The 20744-nt window shown below is 35.4% G+C and overlaps 1 protein-coding gene across 50 annotated transcripts in view; it reads right to left on the bottom strand.

The window, feature by feature from the left end:
- Positions 1-20744, bottom strand: part of SLMAP (sarcolemma associated protein) — a 148745-nt gene that overhangs the window by 22794 nt on the left and 105207 nt on the right. For 36 of the 50 annotated variants that reach the window (XM_072785747.1, XM_072785748.1, XM_072785734.1 and 33 more), the window contains 3 exons: positions 14213-14272; positions 8716-8796; positions 8369-8428 (listed from right to left, as the gene is read on the bottom strand). In XM_072785747.1, coding sequence (XP_072641848.1) covers positions 8369-8428; positions 8716-8796; positions 14213-14272 — 201 coding nt within the window. Of the gene's footprint in view, positions 1-8368; positions 8429-8715; positions 8797-8928; positions 9048-14158; positions 14273-20744 lie in introns of those variants that run through there. The other 14 variants (XM_072785704.1, XM_072785705.1, XM_072785709.1 and 11 more) reach the window with 2 other exon arrangements.

Consider the following 20744-nt stretch of genomic DNA (forward strand, 5'->3'; position numbering starts at 1 on the left):
ATCTGAAAAGGCTTACACATCTGGATAGTGGTAGAGACAGGACTAGAATTCTTACTTTAGCCCAGTTGTCTTTCCCATAAATCATAGTAACTTCTTAGTTATATCGTAGAAATTAGCTTTAATTAGCATGTTTTCCTAACAACCAACTCTTGTTTCTTCTCCAGAAATAAGAGGATTCAATTTCTATTGTTGATTTCTTTTTAGTAACGAATGTTAAATGAGTATGTTTCACACTTATGTTCCATACTATATAGGACATACTATATTCCATCTAATACAATGCTAGATATAGACATTTACCTATCTGATATCTAATATACAAGATAACCATAGATTTGCATCTAAAATGTGTAATTTTTAAAATAAACATAATAGTCATAAATGACTAGAGAACTATTTCATTTTGAGGAAGGGGACCTTTTTATAAATGAAGAATCATACATAATCCATTTTTAAGGTCTATTGAAGCAGACAGTTCTTATCTGCAGCAGAACAATGCCCTTGATTAGTGATGTTGTGAAGCAAAACTTCACAACAAACTAATACTTGCTTTTTTAAGCTAAAAATAATGGAACAAATTTTATGTTAAGTGATTATGTATCAGGAAACAAAATATAATCTAGGCATTAATAAGTTGTGCTAACATAGAGGTTTACTATTTGCAAATTAGTTCTTTGTACCACATAATAAAAAGGATCAGCATTTTAATTTGAGCAAGTAAGATGCCATGTAACAAATGGACACAAATTCCACATAGTGTTTGATCAAAGAAGTGAAGATATTGATAAAAAATCTTTACAAATTAAATGTAATAAACACAGTGACTATTCAAATAATCAAGTAGTTAGTGTGCAGATCCTCTTCTCAGAAAACCAAGGGCCAATTTTTACCCAAGAAGGATGAGCAAATCTTTGTGCTAAGACTGACTAATGCCGCATTGTATTTTCATATAGGTGTGTGGGAAAATGCATTTGTTTATTATGGCTTGGGTCCACACTTATCAACTTACTTCACAATCTTGGGAAAAGTGTTGTGATGAGTACTGGTGGTAACTGTTTAGATGAAGATTAAGTGAAAGGCTTTCTGAGCCAAATCCATTTTACTTAGATGTGAAAGTCAAACACAAATAAATGGTTTTTAGGAAACATGATGAAGTGGAAAGATGAACAGAATCTGTTTTCTCCTTAACATAAATGATGTATCCTTAGAACTGCCTGGTGTATGCAGTCTGGGCCATGAGCCAGCTTTTCTCAAACAAAGGCTAAATTCTGTAGAGATTCATGCCATACAAAAACCCACTAAATAAATCGGCCCTGGCACACAGAATACCTATAAGGTATCTTAAATTGAATTTGGTGTCACTATTTCTTCAGAAAAGTGACTGGATTTTTAACTTAAATCCTGATCTTTGCTCTAAACACAGCTGAAATACTCTGAACTACTTTACTTGAGAAAGAGCTAAATCAAAGCACTTCTTCCCATTTTATTTTGTACATGTGTGTTGGTTGAAGGTTGATGTAGCCACATATGTTACCTCATCAACTAACAGAAGTGATCTGTCTGAAGTAGCTGGCTGGGTGGGTGCACCCCCTTTCTACTATGATCACTCCTCCCTTTGGAAGGTCTGGTAGTTGCAGGCTTGGGTGATGAGAACAACCATCACAGAGGAGAAGGACCATTTTTCAATTAGGGGTATGTGTAGCCATGTGAGCTAGTCCTAGGTGCTACCCTAACTATGAATTTAACTTTGGCAGCAGCCTTTAACTGTTGATTCTCCCCACTTTGCCATTCCTTCTAACCAGCTGGGCTCTTGGCATCTGGTTCTTTTGTTGGCTCCTCTGTCCACTCCACTATGGACATTTTCTTTCTCCTGAAATTCCCCCTGCTATCATGGTCACCCTTATGCACAGAATTCCCAAAATGTTACTGCCTTCTGTCTGACCAAGTCTTATCTTTCATCACATTTGTCCTGCATAGTCTGTGCTCCATCACATTTTGTGTTCTTATACACTTCCTCCCTGACAGATGCTATTCTAATTTTAAATATTATTCCTACTTGGTTTCTTTTCATTTATTTTTAAAATTTAAGTTCAATTAATTAACATATAATGTATTATTAGTTTCAGAGTTAGAGTTTGGTGATTTGTCAGTCTTATATGTATATTACCCACTGCTCATTACTTCCTGTGCCCTCCTCAATGTCCATTGCCCAATTAACCCATCCTCTTACCCCTCTCCCCTCCAGTAACCCTCAGTTTGTTTCCTGTGATTAAGAGTCTCGTAGGATTTGTCTCTCTGATTTTGTCTTGTTTTATTTTTCCCTCTCTTTCCCTATGATCTTCTCTTTTGTTCCTGAAATTCCACATATGAGTGAGATCATAGGATAATTGTCTTTCTCAGATTGACTTATTTCACTTAGCATAACACCCTCTAGTTCCAACTACATCTTTGCAAATGGCAAGATTTCATTTTTTGATGGCTAAGTAGTATTTATTGTGTATTGTGTGTGTGTGTGTGTATATATGTATATATATACACATCTTCTTTATCCATCTGTCAATGGGCATCTGGGTTCTTTCCATAGTTTGGCTATTGTGGACATTGCTGCTATAAACATTGGGGTGCATTTGTCCCTTTAAATCACTACATTTGTATCTTTGGGTAAATACCTAGTAGTGCAATTGCTGGGTAGCAGGATAGCTCTGTTTTCAACTTTTTCAGGAACCTCCATACTGTTTTTCAGAGTGGCTGCACCAGCTTGCATTCCCACCAACAGTGTAAGAAGGTTCCTCTCTCTCTGCATCCTCACCAACATCTGTTATTTCCTAAATTATTAATTTTAGCCATTCTGACTGGTGTGAGGTGCTTATTGTGGTTTTGATCTGTCTTTCATTTGTAAATGTAAACAGTATTTTAAAGAAATGCACAGCTCCCTTTCCCTTCTTGGCATAGTCTCAATTATCTTTAACCACCCCATTTGGGAAGCCTATCATGACTACTGCTCCACCCCATCCCTGCCCCTAGCCAGGAAGTAAGCTGTGCTCTCCAAAGTTTCTACCACATCCACATCCATTAAAACACTTACTATGCTATCCACATATCTCTTTTCTCCAGAAAACTGCAGCCTCCTCTGTGTCTTATCTCTGTATTTTCTGGGTCAATAAATGTCTCAGAAATAAATGAAAATGACTTTCTAGTCCTACTTTCTGTCTTGCACTTCCAATTCCATCTCTGGTTCCTAGGATGACAACACAAAATGTGGACACCTTTGAATGCACTTTTAGTAATTGTTGTGCTGGGACATAAATGGTTCCAGGCAAACCAGAACCTATGGTCAAGGTTACCCTTCCTGTTCAATGATGTGCCAAACTTAAACCATCACTTTCCCTACCTTCTTCCAAAAATATTATTTTTGTTAATAAAACTATCATCCTTTCAGTAACTCCACATCAAATGCTGGAATTATATCTAACTTCCATTCATTTCTCTATTCAGTTCCTGACCTATAGATTTGAAATAAGATTACCAAAGGAAAGATGATAAAGAACAGAACAACAGGGACCCAGATTGGACTTTGTTTCTTGTTTAAATTTCCACAGCAATCATCCTAGCTCAGACTCTCAACGATTACTTAAGCCTCCTATTTGGTTGCCATATCTCCAGCCTCTACCTATTCTAGTTCATCCAACAAATCCTCTTAAAATACAGGTCTGATCATATCATTTCTATACTCAGAAGCCACAAAATTCTGCCGAAAGAATCACCCCAACCTAAAAACACTCAAATGATTACGTGAACAGACTTAATGATACTTGTCAAACCCAACCCATATTATCTAGTTTGTGGTTTTTAATATTTCCTTTGTCTAAAACGGTATCTCAATCTTCTTAAAATTCTACAACTTAAAAAAAAAAAACCTATCTATATCTAGATCATCTCTAAAAGAAAAACAAAAAACAAATGATAACTGTAATGCTATGCTACTATCCCATTGCAGATCATGAACAATTCCTTAATATCAAGTATCTAGTCGGTAACAATTTTCCCATGTCTCAAACTCTTAGAGTTGGACTATGTGAATGAAGTTCCAAACAAGGTTCACACATTGCATTTAATTGACACATCTTTTAATCTCTTTTAATTGATAGGTTTCTCCATCCTCCTTTTTTCCCCCCACACACCTAGCAATTTACTTTTGTGTGCCCCCCAAAATTCTCCCATTCTGGATTTTGCTATTGTGCCCCACCACTTTCATTAAAAATATGTCCGTAATTCCTTACACATCCTGCAAGTTGGCATTTGGATCTAGAATCTCAACCATATTCAGGATTGAGTGTTTGTCACTGAATAGGCCGTATGTGGTATGACACACTTTCAGGGTCATCTCAAATGATACTTTTTTTTTTTTTTTTCCAAATGATACTTCTTTCATGAGGCTCAAATTGCCTTTCCTGCCCGCCCATCTTCCATGATAAAAAGAAACACAAAAACTGGACATTCTTTTTTCTTTCTTGAACTCCTCATGGCAATAACCACAAAGAAACAGCTTATTATTTATACCTCTTCTATCACCAATTTGACCAGAAAGTTCTCAAACCCCAAGGACAGTCTTATCAGAGTTTGAAACCACTGGAGTGCCTGGCATAGTTCCTTAAGTAGAGCAAACTTGCATTAGGCACTACTTAGATTGAATTCCAGTTTTCTTTTTACCTTTTTTGGGGAACTTTTTAAAATAAAAAAACTTGTGGTTCAAGCCACATCTTTATTTCTCTTTCAAAAATGGCATAAATTCGTTGAAGATAATTAATATTTCAGGAAAAAGTACTATTGCTATCATCATTTTATTTATATCTCATAGTGAATATTTAATCTATTTCACATTCTTTTCTTAATCCTAGATAACTAAAATGAAAGGTAGCATACTATAATTCTAAATAAAGATGGGCTGTTTTTTAACAGGGAATGTAACATTTGAAAAATAGTGTTTCAAGAAGTTAGGCACAGGGTTTCAATGTGGAAAATAAAGAGGCTACTTTCTACAACTCTCAAGGTTAACACTGTGGCCTAAAAATTGATATTCTTCATTTAAGAAAAAGTCCTATTAGATTATTGAACCTAATTATAGAGATTACAAAACATAACCACACACAATCAACCACAACCCAAGTGTTTCTAATAAGTGCCAGTAACTATATTATTTTTAAGAATTTATAGAGTCCTTGCAAAAGAAAAACAATGGAAAAACAACCATTTAGGGCTATACTGATGGTTTCATGGAGACTCTTCTAAACAGGCCTGTTTCTAACATAATTTTTCTTTCACTAATTTAAAAATGTTACATTGACTAAATTGACTAATCACTGACTAATTTAACAATCTGTTCTTAAAAATCAAGCTGCAAAATCTTATAAGGGGCATTGATAGCTACTTCACTAATAAAAGTTGCAATCATATAGAAATGCAAGGCAAGTTTTGGGGTTCTGCTTTTGTCACCTTACTTCAAGTAAGGATAGGAAAACTCTGACCCATCTTCACCAATGGTACCCAAGCAATCACTAGTAGCATCCATACAACCACCCTCCTCCAACAGGGACCTCATATTTTCTAGTCTTCTTCCCTACAACAACTCCCCATCTCATTCCCTCTTCCTTGAGTCTGATTCCTAGGCTATAGCATGGGCACTTTTATAAATATGATTTAGCCTTCCTGTGGTACTCATAGATTAGAAAAAGTTTTCCCTGACATTTGGCAGAGTAAACAAATACATTATTAATTGGAAAAGAAACATCACCAACAACTGCTTTTCCCTCAAAGATATAGTAAGAAATCTATTTTTTTTAAACCCCATGATTGGGACGCCTGGGTGGCTCAGTGGTTAAGCATCTGCTTTTGGCTCAGGGAGTGTTCCCAGAGTCCCAGGATCCTATCTCAGAGTCCCACATCAGGCTCGGAGCCTGCTTCTCCCTCTATGTCTCTGCCTTTCTCTCTGTCTCTCATGAATAAATAAATCTTAAAAAAAATAATAAACCCCATGATTTTATTCAATTAATGAAAAGCTACTCTTTAACAGATAGGTCTGCTTTTACCAGTTACCAACATCATTATTATTAGCAGTGTCTTCATTATGATGCTTAACATATTATGTTCCCAACACTATGGTAAGTGATCTACATGCATTATTTCATTTAATCCTCACAGTAAACCCCAATATGACAAATGAAAAAAAATGAAGCACAGAGGGATCAAGCAATTTTCCCAAGGGCAAATTATAAATAAATAGCAGAGCTAGAATTGAACACAGAGCTCTTTGACTTTCAGCTTCTTGGCTAGAGTGTGTTACTTTCCAATGCTCTATGGTTTTATAACTTTGATGTAAGAGGTCTATTATTAATCCATTCAACAAATAACCAAATTTTATTGAACATCTGGCACTGTAGTAGGCAATGGGATAAAAATAAAGTCCAAAACAGACTGACATATAAAATCACAAGAGCACTAATAACAGAATACAAGCATAAATGTTACTTTTAAATCAATCTGAACTTGGATGCTGAAAAGGTTTCTGGGAGATTTCTAAAGTAAAAACTGCTACTTTTGTATGACAGGTGCTCGTTATTCATTCACCTACCTTCTTTGTTTCTCTATGTTCCCACAAAGGCCCAGGGGTTCTGACAAGCTTTTTAACATCAGTAATATTTTGAACAGTACCAATATTGCATTTCTTTTTTTTTTTTTTTCAAGATTTTATTTATTTATTCATAAGAGACACAGAAAGAGAGAGGCAGAGACACAGGCAGAGGGAGAAGCAGGCTCCATGCAGGGAGCCCAACATGGGACTCGATCCTGGGACTCCAGGATCACGCCCTGGGCTGAAGGTGGTGCTAAACCGCTGAGCCACCCGGGCTGCCCGCAATATTGCATTTCTGAGAACCAGAAATGCTCAAGATGAGGTTTCTGGACTATGCAAACGTTAATTCAGACTTACTAGAAGAAAAACAAGCCTCATCAACACCAAAGATCACCCAAGAAGAGTGCAGATCAATCAGAGTGCTTAAAAAGTGCTGGAAACTATGATCATACTTAAAGGCAGGCTGACAATTGTGCTGCCTGGGCCAATAATCCTCAGAGCTTTCCGTAGTAATGGAAATCAGTGAAAGGTGGCTCAAAGAGTCATGTGAGCTTCAGTTTCCATGGAGAAGAAAAGAGAAAGCCAGGATGCCCAGGCTAAGGACCTCTAGGAGAATCTGGATTCTCCCTCAATTCCCATCACTGACAAGTCAGCCAGCAGCAAGGTCATGTAGGGTGAAACTAAGGCTTCCTTAAATAACCCAAAACCTGGGGTCTGGACTAAGAGATTCCTTAAAAGCCCAGCCAGAAGCATAGCCATCTCCTCACAGAGAAACTTTGATATGGGGTTTTTGCTGATTCCAGACAATTGCCTGGTGTTAGTCCACCCCTAACAACATATATAACTCACTGGACTGAACTTATATGTCAACTTATCTTGTGTACAAAAGGAAATATAAAAAAGACTAAATGCTGACAAACACAGGTTTATTCATAAGCCACCCAAGGCACTTTAAAAACTCTTCTATAAATGATTTATTTACTACCCATTTCAGTCTCAACAAGTAAATATCAAGACATAAATGTAGTTCTCATTTAGAAGTGTTACTAGTGGAAGTTTATTACATGCACTGCTTATTTTGGCCCTACCTATTTCTAGAAGAGTGTCCTAAGAACGTAGGGATATTTATTGGAGGATGAAAAAGAGTAGAAAATGAGGAACTTTATAATCGTTAACATAGGAGAATAGAGCAAACAGGCAGTTCTTTAAAGAATATTAATATTTTCACCTTTTTCTAATTTATGTTAAAAGTGGTAATGAGCTCGTATCAGAGGTATCAAGGCAAACACCAAAAACCATAGTTGCATTTCATATTCTAACACTTAACCACTTTGCCCTTCCATAACCTTGATTGATCCAAATTATTTTACAATTTAAATATTTTTGTTTGAAGCATTGGCACCAACACCAACATTTGAAATTTTAGTTCCTGCTACTTTAGAGAACCTGTCCTAATCTTTTAACTAAATTTAAAACTTCATATATGTGATTTTGTGGCAAAGAGTAAATCTGATGTCTTGGGTTTTTTTTTTTTTTTTTCTTTTTTAAAGATTTTATTTATTTATTCATGAGAGACACAGAGAGAGAGGCAGAGACAGGCTCCATGCAGGAAGCCCGACGAGGAACTCGATCCCAGGTCTCCAGGATCAGGCCCTGGGCTGAAGGCACCACTAAACCTCTGAGCCACTCGGGCTGCCCTGACGTCTTGGTTTAAAATGTCATAAAAACATGTTAAAGTACCTTTTAATAGGGACACTTTAGCAAGAGGTTCATTTAGGTCTTGCTCATCCATTTGGGCGTCTGTAGGGGGCAAAAAAGATAATTACAAACAGTAATCAGGTCCATCCTGAAGCTATCACTATCAAAATAAATAACTGAAATTTATACAGGTGTCATATTTGGATAGTTGAAAGTAATTTTAACAATATATTCAAGATTCAAAGGAGTAACTTCAAAAATGGAAGGAGACTACTTTTTCCCCCAAAACACAAACTTTGAAATCTCCACCCATATTAATCTGCATACCTAAACTGCTCAGCCAGTAACATTAACATCTGTAGATTTGCAAACATCAGGTTATAACTTACCTGTAGTGTCGTCACTACTTTTTTCCTTGCTTGGACTCAGAGTATCTGACAAATCAGATTCTTTTGCTCTTGCCTGGTTTTCTACCAAGAAAAAAAATGAAAGTAGAATCTCATTACAACTATATTAATAAAACTGCTTTACGATTTGAGTGCTCTAAATCTACTGATATGCAAAATACTTTTAAAATTAACTGAGGTCACTGAATCTCTTACTTCTTCACCACTCTAGTCCAAAATGGAATGCTGGTTATTACACGTGGTTCATATTAAATTATAATGTGGATCATATCTGCTGTGCAGAGGGCTGGGGCTTTTGTCAAGGCTGTCCACTGGCCAACTAGAAACAAAAATGAAGCAAGCTTTGCTAAAGTATTCAGAGAACTGCAACAAATATAGCAAAATTCCAAGACAATGTGGACATTGTATGAAGATGATGCAAGGGGCTTTCTTACATAAAAACACTAGTTAGGTTGCCTTAGCAATAGTTATATTTAGTAATATTTATATTTATATAAAACTCTAAAATCACAACTGTTATAAAAATGACATTTAAAGAAAATCAATAGCCTTTTATATCTAATATATATATATATATATATATATATATATATATATATATATATATATATGTAAGTACCTGAACCACATTTAGAAAGACCTAAAGAAAGTTTTGAGATTATTTGCAAATGGTGCACTGCCTCTGCCAATAAAGACATCCTAGGCCTCATTTTCAACAAATTGCTATCAAAAATCCTAACTATAAGCCCAACAATTTATTAAAGATGACTGACAGTTAATTAGGCTGTAGATCCTTATCTATAACTGCACATCTGCGTGTAATATGGCATGCCTTAAAACAGCATTTACAGAGACAGCTATTTCTCTGACAAAATCCTACAGCATCTCCCCATTCTCCACAGGGTCTCAGCCAATCTTTACCTCCCAGGATTTAGCTATAATTTGGTCCTTGCATTAATGGACACATGAGCTCTTTTTCAGTCAGGCTAGCTTCTTTACAGGGCTGAGATATGCCAGCGCACTATGATCTCCCAATTCTTTGCTAGAGTTGCTATTTTGCTAAACTCAATGACCATTCTCTCTACTAGGCCTATTCATTCTAGAAGATACAGCTTAATCCCCTAACCTCTAAGTAAGTCTTCATTTCTCCAGCATGCAGCTTTTTATTGCATCTTCTCTGTATCCTATGATCTTGTAATTAATCCTGCTCTATTTTATATCATCTATGTGTATATATGTATCTTATTTCTTTAGATTATAAATTCACTGAGTATATATTATTTTGTATAATGTTATGGCCATTGTTTGTGGTAATACCATCAAAAATTTAAATGTGCATATCCACTTCTAGTACTTTTTCAAAGGAAAAACAGACTACATATAATATATATAAGGATGTTTATTGAAGCATTGTTCATTATGGAATGGAAAATATTCAAGATATGTTCCTTACTATTAAATAAAAATAAAGATTGTTACAGAACAGTATGTATATGACCCCACTTAGAATGAAAATAGCTATACATTTAGCTATGAATTTTCAGCTGTACATATTTATTCAAGTCTAGAAGGATCCACAATAGAAATACCCAATGTCATTTCTGGAGATAGGGACATGGCAGGTTCTGATTTTCTAACTTCATATTGTCATACATTGTTTGAAAATTTTTGTTAATATATATCGTTTTATACCCAACTAAATGAAGAGATATTTTCCATTTTGAAAGTAATAAAAAACATATCTAAAACCATTAATTAATATTAAATATATTTTATACAATATTAAAATATAACTTATTATGGCTATTCCATTAAGAACATCTCTAGAATTTGTGGCTGAATTTGTGAAATAGATGATAGACTACAAGAAGCCTTTTGCTTCTTTTCTCACTGCCATTTCTAGTCATAGGCCAACTGCTGAGAGACACAGAGCTTAGATTAGAAGTGAAGTCACTGACCATGGAGGCTCGTGGGAATACAATCTATGACCTCTCCTGCATTCACAGTGTGCCATAATCAGGCATTTCTGAATGTTCTAGTTTTAATCACAAAGTTACAGTTCCAAACAAGGCAGGCTACTACATCTAATCTATACATGGATGGAAAAGGAATCTCTCTGGGAGAACAGAAAAAGGACTCTTCTGATTTTAATATTCTTGGCAATTTTATGATCAAGATATTGAGGTAAACCAAGAAGAATGTATTTTCAAAAATATTCTTTTGGATTAGAAGGAACTTTTATTTTATATTTAGAATATTAGTCAGGAAGGTAAAACTAAAAGGTGGGATCAAATCTTCCAGTAAGATTTTACTAGAACGTAAGTTCCATGAGGACAGGGATTTTTGTCTATTTTGTTAACTGCTCTATCCCCACTGCAGTGAAGTGTTCACTATATAGCAGGCACTCCAAAGAGAGGATGTTTGAAGGCACGAACCTATTCTGAGTAAGAAGACAAGTCAAATCATGGTCCATCACTGTTATGTCCTAATATTACAATTATTATGTGGAGGCAAACCAAATGTATTCAAGAATGAAATAGGATATAACAAATGAGATGGAAAAGGAAGAGTATTTCTTTCCTCTCAAAACATCCATTCTTTAGCTATGAAGCAGCACCCAACATTCTAGTATTAAAAAATCCTTACTGGTTGATTTTCTCTGCAGCACTTAATCATTAAGATACATACCAATAATATATAGACGGAAACAGAAGGATAGCTACCAGAATCAATACCAAAACTGTTCCCAAACTGGAAAGTCTACAACAAGATGAGTATTTTCACTATATCTCTGAGAACACATAATGATGGATGGACAGAACAAACTTACTGGCCACAGACCACTTCCTACACCAATGGAACCATTAGTTGGTAAGAAAGCAAGAAGGGAAATGAGAACTAACATTTGTTGAATACTAGAACAATGCTCCTTGCTTTATAAGCAATATTTCATTAAATTTCCACAAATTTGCAGTTAAATATTGTCAATTTCATTTTACAAATGAGGAAATTGAAGTTTAAACAGTAAGTTGCCTGAAGGCATACAGCTAGTTAGTTAGTGGCAGAATCTGGAGTTGAAACCATCTGTTTTGGGACACCTGGGTGGCTCAGCCATTTGAATGTCTGCCTTTGGTTCAGGGCGTGATCCTGGGGCCCAGGGATCAGGTCCCCGCATCTGGCTCCCTGCGAAGAACCTGCTTCTCCCTCTGCCTATGTCTGCCTCTCTGTGTCTCTCACGAATAAATAAAATCCTGAATGAATGAATGAATGAATGAAAGAAAGAAAGAAAGAAAGAAAGAAAGAAAGAAAGAAAGAAAGAAAGAAACCATCTGTTTTACCTACCAGTATTCTTTTTATTTCCGCCCTAAGCCTACAGTAAACATATAATGACTGCTGGTTGAGTTAGGGTTTAAACACAAAGCACATACAACCTATGGTTACATTTTGCATTAAGTGATATATCTGAAATACTAAAACTTATAAAATCTGGTAATTGGCAATTTCTAGGAACTGTTATTTTCAATGCAGAAACGAAATTCTACCAAAAACCACCCACGGAAGCATTTTTTTTTTAATTTATTTTTTTTTAATTTTTATTTATTTATGATAGTCAGAGAGAGAGAGAGAGAGAGAGAGAGAGGCAGAGACATAGGCAGAGGGAGAAGCAGGCTCCATGCACCGGGAGCCCGATGTGGGATTCGATCCCGGGTCTCCAGGATCGTGCCCTGGGCCAAAGGCAGGCGCCAAACTGCGGCGCCACCCAGGGGTCCCCCCGGAAGCATTTTAAAAATAAAATGACTTAGCCAAATCAAAAGAAATACTTTATAGTCAGATATAAAGCATTTAAAATGTAACTTATCTCAGCCATCCAGTTTGTTACAAGGATTAGTGTACCTCTACATAGTAACTGTGAGAAATGTTTGTAAAATGTTGACTGCTGACAGAAAAATCTCTGGGTATATAAAACTTGATCTGTATTACCATTCTTAAAGGATGTATTCACTTGCATGGACTTACTTGCTATAATTTATTTAATAAATGCCCTCATTACTGGACACTTACTGTTTTCCTCTCTTTGCTTTTAAAACATTGAAGTGAATACCCTTGCATTTTGTCCAATTTGTTTCTTAATATAAAAACCCAGAAATGGAATTGCTGGATCAAAATGTATGCTCTTTAAAGCTTTCGACACATATTTTAGAGCCAGTTTTCAAAAGCAAATAAGTAAAGACGGTACAAATCTTTTTCAATAATGACACCACATAATTTCAAGCAAATATATTTGAATTCAGAACACATTAAATAGAAGCACTAAAGTAGCAAGATATTTTTAATTAAAGTAGGACTGATTATTTTTCTAAGGCTCTACACTTCCACTTCAGTGTGCTGGCTATTCAACTAATCTGAGTAGGTATTTGGGTGGTGAAGTAAAAGCTATGTTAAAATCTGTTCTCATCTCACTTTAATAAGATGAAATAAATTGCCACATGTACTAAAAATAGTTCACTGCTCTGAAATCCAATGCCTGTTTGCCAGAACAATATTAGTGATGCATATTCTATGCATTCTTTCCCCAAATATGGCATCTGCCATGCACAAAATTCAGAATGGAAGCCACCAGATACTTGAAATAACATTCTCCTTTTAAATATTTTTAGAAGCCAAAATGGTTCCTGTTAACTTTTATAAAACAGAATGTACTGAGATGGAGTATTCCAAACTTTTATCACTCATTGTTTTAATGGACCAAAAAGATTGTGAATCTACTTATAAACTTTACTGGTAGGTTCTGATGAAAGTCCGAGAATGATAATGAGCACATCACACCAAATTTATTTGTCCAATTTCCCTAATGCAGAAGAGTGACTTGACAACATAATGCTTTAAAACACTTTTCTTCTCCGACAATTGTAACAGAAGAGAATAAACTATTTCAGGCAATTTCAAGACTACTCATTATAAATATAAGAAGACTTTACATAATCACTTTTATTTAAATCAAATTGATATGCCAAAAATTAAGAAAATATTAAATTTCATAAGGAATGTTAAAGGTATGACAACCACAGAAATAGAATTGCAAGCATTTTTCACCTGTTTTACAAAAGATTTACATTGTGTTTAATTAAAATTTGTATAGCAAATATAATATCAAATATCAAAAAAACTGAAAATAATGCTAGAAGTGAGACAGATCAGAACAAATCTTTAATACCTAACAAAACCTATTTCAAGCACTTAAAAAATATATATATATATATATATATACCCACTTAAAAAAGAACCTTTCTAATTAAGATATCCTTCTTAAGACAGAACTCCAACTATCTTAGATTATATGATACTGTTACTGGATTGCCACTTGGTGAGCTATAAGAAATAAATTGATGGTTAAAATACTATGACCTTGGAAAAGTACACTAACCTCCATTATCCAAAAGAGTTGTCAAAACCCACAGAAAACCCAGAGAAAACGAACCTTTTGAAAGCTTTGTTTCTTCTACCACTTTGGTTAGATGCCCCTCGACGATCAGCTTCTCTGCCAAAGAAAACAAATGTTACTATCCAAGCCCAAACCAAGTAGCATTTCCCTGAGCGGGGCAGTGTAACACATTCCATGACCAAATTTAAAGATGATAATATTACTCCCATGACTAGGCTTGTACAAAAACTTGAAGCTGGAAGGAGAACTAAGAAAACTCGAACTATAATAGAGCAACCAGATTAATGCAGAAATCTGAGGTTGGGGGAAATTTTGTCTTTTATTTTCGTTAGTTTTTACCTTATCTAAAAAGCCTACACCTTTTAGAAAAGGACTCAGAACAAAGAAATCCTCTTTAAATCAAGTTGAAATAAAGGAATTCTGAGAAAGTATTTAATTAAAGAAGTAATACAAATTATATTATACCAACAGTTTACTTTTCCCTATTGATACAATTGAGCAGAGATGCATATATGACAGGCTTCAATAAAATGAATCATTTAAAAGATATTAAAATAAACACTTTTTTTGTTTTGTTTTATAAGGGATTTTCTGTAAATGTATAATGTAGTTTCTTTATAATTTATTTAAATTCAGATCTTCATATTCTTCATTTCACTGAGAGGAATATCTATTCTGAATATCCCCTTATTTAATCCTGTATGTCAGTTGGTCTCCTTGAGTTTACACCTTGGCAGCATGTGAAATAATTTCTCTGTTCCTTCACTCTTCAACCCAATGCAGCTTGGTTTACACCCACCAGCCACTAAAACTGTCCCAAGATTACTATAACCTCCTCTCTGCCAAAGGCCACGGCTCCTTTAAATAATTTTCATTTTGTAATATGCTCTTTGTAGTATGTGGCACTGTTTGCCCCTGCTCCTTAAAAATTTTTCTTAAAGTCAAAATAATGGGTTTAGATAATTTTAAAAGGCAGTCCACCCCATTTTTTGTCCTATTCCACACTCCATTCTTGAAATTCATTTCCTAGAAGCAATTTTTTTTTAAGCAATAACTTTTAACTTCAAGCCATTTCTTCTGGTATTCACATTTATAGTTCTAAAATACTGCTATTTTACTTTTCCATTTTAAACACTATTTATTGACAACCTCTAATAGATGACTAAAAAAAAGGACTCTGGGTCCTTTTTAACTATCATCCTCCTAAGGGATACATTTTGTCCATCTATACTTAGTATCTATGGTACTATGACTATTATTTATATTTGAATCATATAATATGCTACAATTATCTTTCTCTGCTTGTACCTTCTTATACAACATGTAGTGATTTTGGAGTTTGCAATATTTTATTTTGCTAACTTTTTATATATCTATCTCAAACACAGCCCAAGTTCTTAACAGAACCATAAAAACTCTCAATACTGTCAAACATATCAGGTAATCCATCATATTATATATCCCTGACCAGCTGGGATATGTTTAAGTCTGGGCTGTATCCTGCTCCAGTCTGGGCTGTATCCAAAATCCTCTACCCCCAGAATCCAAATCTTTCTTCTTCTGTTTTAATCCCTTGTTTTAGCGTAAAGTATCCTCAGTTAATTTCCTGAAAGGGGACTCATAGAAGGTTAAATGCTTTGACTTTGTTCCTCTGAAAATGTTAGTGTTCTCACATTTGACTGATGGTGTGACTAGATACACAATTCTACAGAAAATAATTTCCTTCAGAATTTTGAAAGTATTGTACCACAATTTTCTAGCTTCAAATGAGATGGTGAGTGCTGTTCCTCAGTAGGCATGGTAGAGACTTCTTGTGCTCAGTAGAGTGTGGTATGCCTGTTCTTTCTAGGCACCTGGGAGACTGCATGTTTCAAACTCTGTAGCACTAAGGAAGGTCCACATGACTGGTTCTCGCCAGGGATAAACCATTTAAGAAAGGGTAGGAGTAAAAAAAAAAAAAAAAAAAAAAAATGGAAAGAGTAGGAGTTTTCTATACTGCTTTCTTCTCCCCGTTCTAGAAACTATGTGCTGAGATGGCAAAATTCTTTATCGTAAGATGGTAAAGCCTCCATTAACCTAGATCCCTGAATAACATGGAAAAGTATTCTCACCTTCACCATGGACATGGAGCATGAGTGCAAAAAAATATTTGTTGAATTAAGCCATTTAGATTTCAGAAGTTTATTTATTGCTATATTATAATTTAGTTTATTATGATTAACAGAGTATGAGATCCTTTGTTTCTCTCTCACAATTTTCAGAATCTTCTCTTTATCCCTGGTGTTATTATATTTCATATACTTAGGACATGGTCTTTTTTTTTTTGAGGTGAGATTCACATAATATAAAATAATTATTCTAAAGAGAACAATTCAGTGGCATTTAGTATATTCACAATGTTATGCAACTGCAAACTCCATCTAGTTCCAAAACATTTTCACCACCCCAAAAGGAAACCTCATGCTCATTAAGAATTTACTTCCATCCTCCCTTCCCAGCCCCAGCTATTACTCATCTGCTTTCTGTCTCTGAATTCCTATTCTGGATATTTCATATAAATACCATCACATAATATGTGAATTTCTGTGTCTGGCTTAGTGTGTGTGTTCTAAAATATATTGTGTTGAGTAATCAGTGCATCCTTTCAGTTTAGAAGCTCATATTTTCAACTCTGGGGAATTACCTCCTCTTCTATTTCACTGATAAATTCTTCTCTCACTCTCCCCTTTCTCACACTCTGGAAATCTTATTATTCAGATATTAGATTTCCAGGATCAATATCCTAATTTTTAAAAAATTCCCCTTGGTCTTTACTTAGATAAAACCTCAAACCAACTCTTGTCTTTTTTGTTATATTTTCTGGAATATTTCCTCTACCTTCTCTTCTAACACTAACTCAAAAGGATATATGCACCCCTATGTTCACTGCAGCATTATTTACAGTAGCTGAGATATGGAAACAACCTAGATGCCCAATGATGCATGAATAGGTAAAGAAATATATTACTCAACCATAAAAAAGAATGAAATCTTGCCTTTTGGAATAACATGGATGGATCCTAAGCATGCTATACTAGGTTAAATAAAGTCACACAGAGAAAAATAAATACCATATGATCTCATTTAACATGTGGAATTAAAAACAACAACAAACTCATAGATACAGACAACAGACTGGTGGTTGCCAGAGGCAGGAGGTGAGGGAGTAAGAGAAATGGGTGAAGGGGAGCCAAAGGTTTCAAAAAAAAAAAAAAAAAAAAAAGCCCTAGGCATAATGCAGAACACAAAAACCATATGTGAAGGGACATATATATTTGACCTCAAGTAAATTAAAATTTTTCTTTTTTAACTTAATTTTTTTTTAAGATTGCATTTATTTATTCATGAGAGACACACAGAGAGAGGCAGAGACACAGGCAAAGGGAGAAGCAGGCTCCCTGTAGCAAGCCTGATGCAGGACTCAATCCCAGGACCCCAGGATCACGCCCTGAGCTGAAGGCAGACGCTCAACCACTGAGCCACCCAGGCGTTCCAAATTAATATTTTTTGATCAAACTCACTATAAACACAGGTAAAGGGCCAGTGACAGACATGGAGAAAGTATTTGAAAAATAAATAGCAGATAACAGGTTACCATTTATCATTCATTCATTGAACAATTAATTAGGGAGGACCTACTATATGCCAGATAGTCTCCTAGATGCTGGAAACATTAGAATGAACAAATGACAAAATTCCTGCCTTCCTAGTTCTTCATTCTAATGGGGTGAGGAGGGAAATATGCTAAATAAACAAATGAAACATCAGATGGAGATTATGTAGAAAAATAAAGCACAGAAGAAGGAAAGGGAACACAGGGATAGCAAAGATATGAGGCCCTCCAAAAATGGATGAGAAAAAGTCAAACACAACAGAAAAGGGGCAAAGAATAACAATACTGAATTCAGAGGCCAAGAAAAGAAAATGCCCAGTCAACGTGAAATTTACGGTCTACCTACAGAAACAATGCCATGGCATTATTCACTCATCAGTTTGGCAAACATTCAGTACCAGGAAGGCTGAGTATATGAGTAATCTTATGTCATTCTGGTGGGAGTGTAAATTGGTTTTTTTTTTTTTCTTTAGAGGGCAATTTTGACAGAACTCATCCAAATGTTGAAAGCACATGTACTTTGACACAGAGTCTCTATTCTGTGTATTACTCTGGAAAGAGACAACGTACAAAGATTTTCAATGCAGTACTGTCTGTATTTAGGGAGGGAGTAGATTACAAAATTTTTATAGTTCTACCAAGAAAAAAAAATGTGTTAATCTCCAAAGTCTCTGTCAACAACAAAAATTCATTTTAAACAGTATTTACCTACTATATTTGCATAATTTTAAAATGTTGATGCCTAGTCTAGCTCTCTCTCTTAGGTCTCAGAATACTACTAACTTCTTCCCAAACATCTTCACCCAGAAATCCCTCAGGAAGTTCATCTCACCAAGTCTAAAATGGAATTTCTCTTCCTTTGTCTTGGATGGATTTGGGATCTCTCCTCAAATATAGTCTGTCATTCCTATTTCTAATGAGCTATATACTGCAACTATATATTTTTGTCTACCTTTCTCAATATACTATGAACTCTTTGAGGAAAACACTTCAAATATTTACTGTGTACCACCAGATAGAATACTAGGTACTCTTCATGGATTATTACCAAGATATATGTTATATATTTAGGAATTTAGAGTCTAGTGGAAGTAGGAAGGTATCTCATCAATAATTTAATTCCCAAGACAATTCTGACGTAAAACAGGTTTCTACAAATGTTGTTACATGAATTTAGCAAATAATAAAATAATACGAATGCAGACTTTGAAAGCCATTACAATCTTTCTCTAGTATGTTGAAGATTTAAGTGCCACCATGTTTAAAAAATCCTAAACATACCTTAGGAGTAATTTACTGTTCAAAATGCTCACCCGTAGAACAAAATCTGAAGTCCCTACCAGACCTACAAAGTCTACATGATCTAGCACAGGGGTCAGCCAACTATAGCCCTAAGGGTCAAATGCCACCTGCTGCCTGTTGGGTAATATGGTTTTAGAGGAACACAGCAGGTCCATTCATGTACATGCTGTCCATAGCTGCTTTCCACTACAATGGCAGTTTAGTAGTTGCAACTACTAGAGACTTTATAGCTTGGAAAGCCTAAAATATTTATTATCTGCTCCGCCCCCCCTTTAAAGCTATTTTTATTGTTCTAAAACTCCTATTTCAGACCAGTCCCAGTTTTCATAGTTTCTATCTCACATACTCTTTCTCCAGACACATGTACATCTCATTCAGTTTAGTCTCAAATCTGTTCAAATCCCACATGCTACCTTTTAACTACCTTTGGTCTTACTTACATTTTTAAATTTTTCTTCAGTGGACTTATTACTACCTGACATTAGTTTATTAGTTTTTCTTTCCTCCAAAGAATGTAAACTCCATGATGGCAAAGCTTTCCCAACAGCTAAAATAAGACCTGGCATATATATTAATGTACATGCTTAATAAATATTTATTGAATGAATGGATTGAACATCTATCTTTAAAGGAACCAAACCTGGAAAAACTATTTGAATGTTTTCCTTGTTCTAAAAAACTAAGATTTAAATATGCAAAATGTGGGATCCCTGGGTGGCGCAGCGGTTTGGTGCCTGCCTTTGGCCCAGGGCGCGATCCTGGAGACCCGGGATCGAATCCCACATCGGGCTCCTGGTGCATGGAGCCTGCTTCTCCCTCTCCCTGTGTCTCTGCCTCTCTCTCTCTCTCTCTCTCTCTGTGACTATCATAAATAAATAAAAATTAAAAAAAAAAATTAAAAAAAAAAAATAAATATGCAAAATGTTTTGCACAGTACTAGTATCAAAGTGCTAAATAATGATTACCTGTTGCTATTGTCACTACTGAAATTACTGAAGGTAATATTCTCAAACCTGGTGAATCATTAGTGGCCTGTAATAAATAATTGAGGAAAAGGGGCACCTGGGTGGCTGTCAGTTAAGTATCTGTCTGCCTTTGGCTCAGGTCATGATCTCAGGGTCCTGGGATCGAACACTACATCTGACATCCCTGCTCAGTGGGGAGTCTGTTTCTGACTCTCTCTCTGCCCCTCTCTGCTACTTGTGCTCTCTCTCTCAAACAAATAAAATCTTAAAAAAAAATTTTTTTTTAAATAATTGAAGAATATTTTTTTAAAAAGTTTCTGGGGCGCCTGGGTAATTCCATCAGTTAGGAATCAAGCCCAACTCTTGATTTCAGCTCATATCTTGATCTTAGGGTTGTGGGTTTGAATCAGATGTTGTAGTCCATGCTAGGCATGGAGCTTACTTTTAAAAAAGTTTCTAACCACTGGTTCTCAAACTTGGGGTGGGCACCTCAATTCTTTGGGAGTACTAAAAGTCAGAAGCCACTCAGATTCAGAAGAGAACTTCCATGTAATGATAAATGCAGGTCTTGAATGAGCTATTTGGCTCAGGACAACTGAAAGATGAGTTAGAAGATTTTCTTTCCTCTTAAAAAGTCCCTCTTGAGGGA

The sequence above is a fragment of the Canis lupus genome, chromosome 19 (assembly GCF_048164855.1).
Source record: "Canis lupus baileyi chromosome 19, mCanLup2.hap1, whole genome shotgun sequence".
In the NCBI taxonomy this organism is placed as follows: Eukaryota; Metazoa; Chordata; class Mammalia; order Carnivora; family Canidae; genus Canis; species Canis lupus.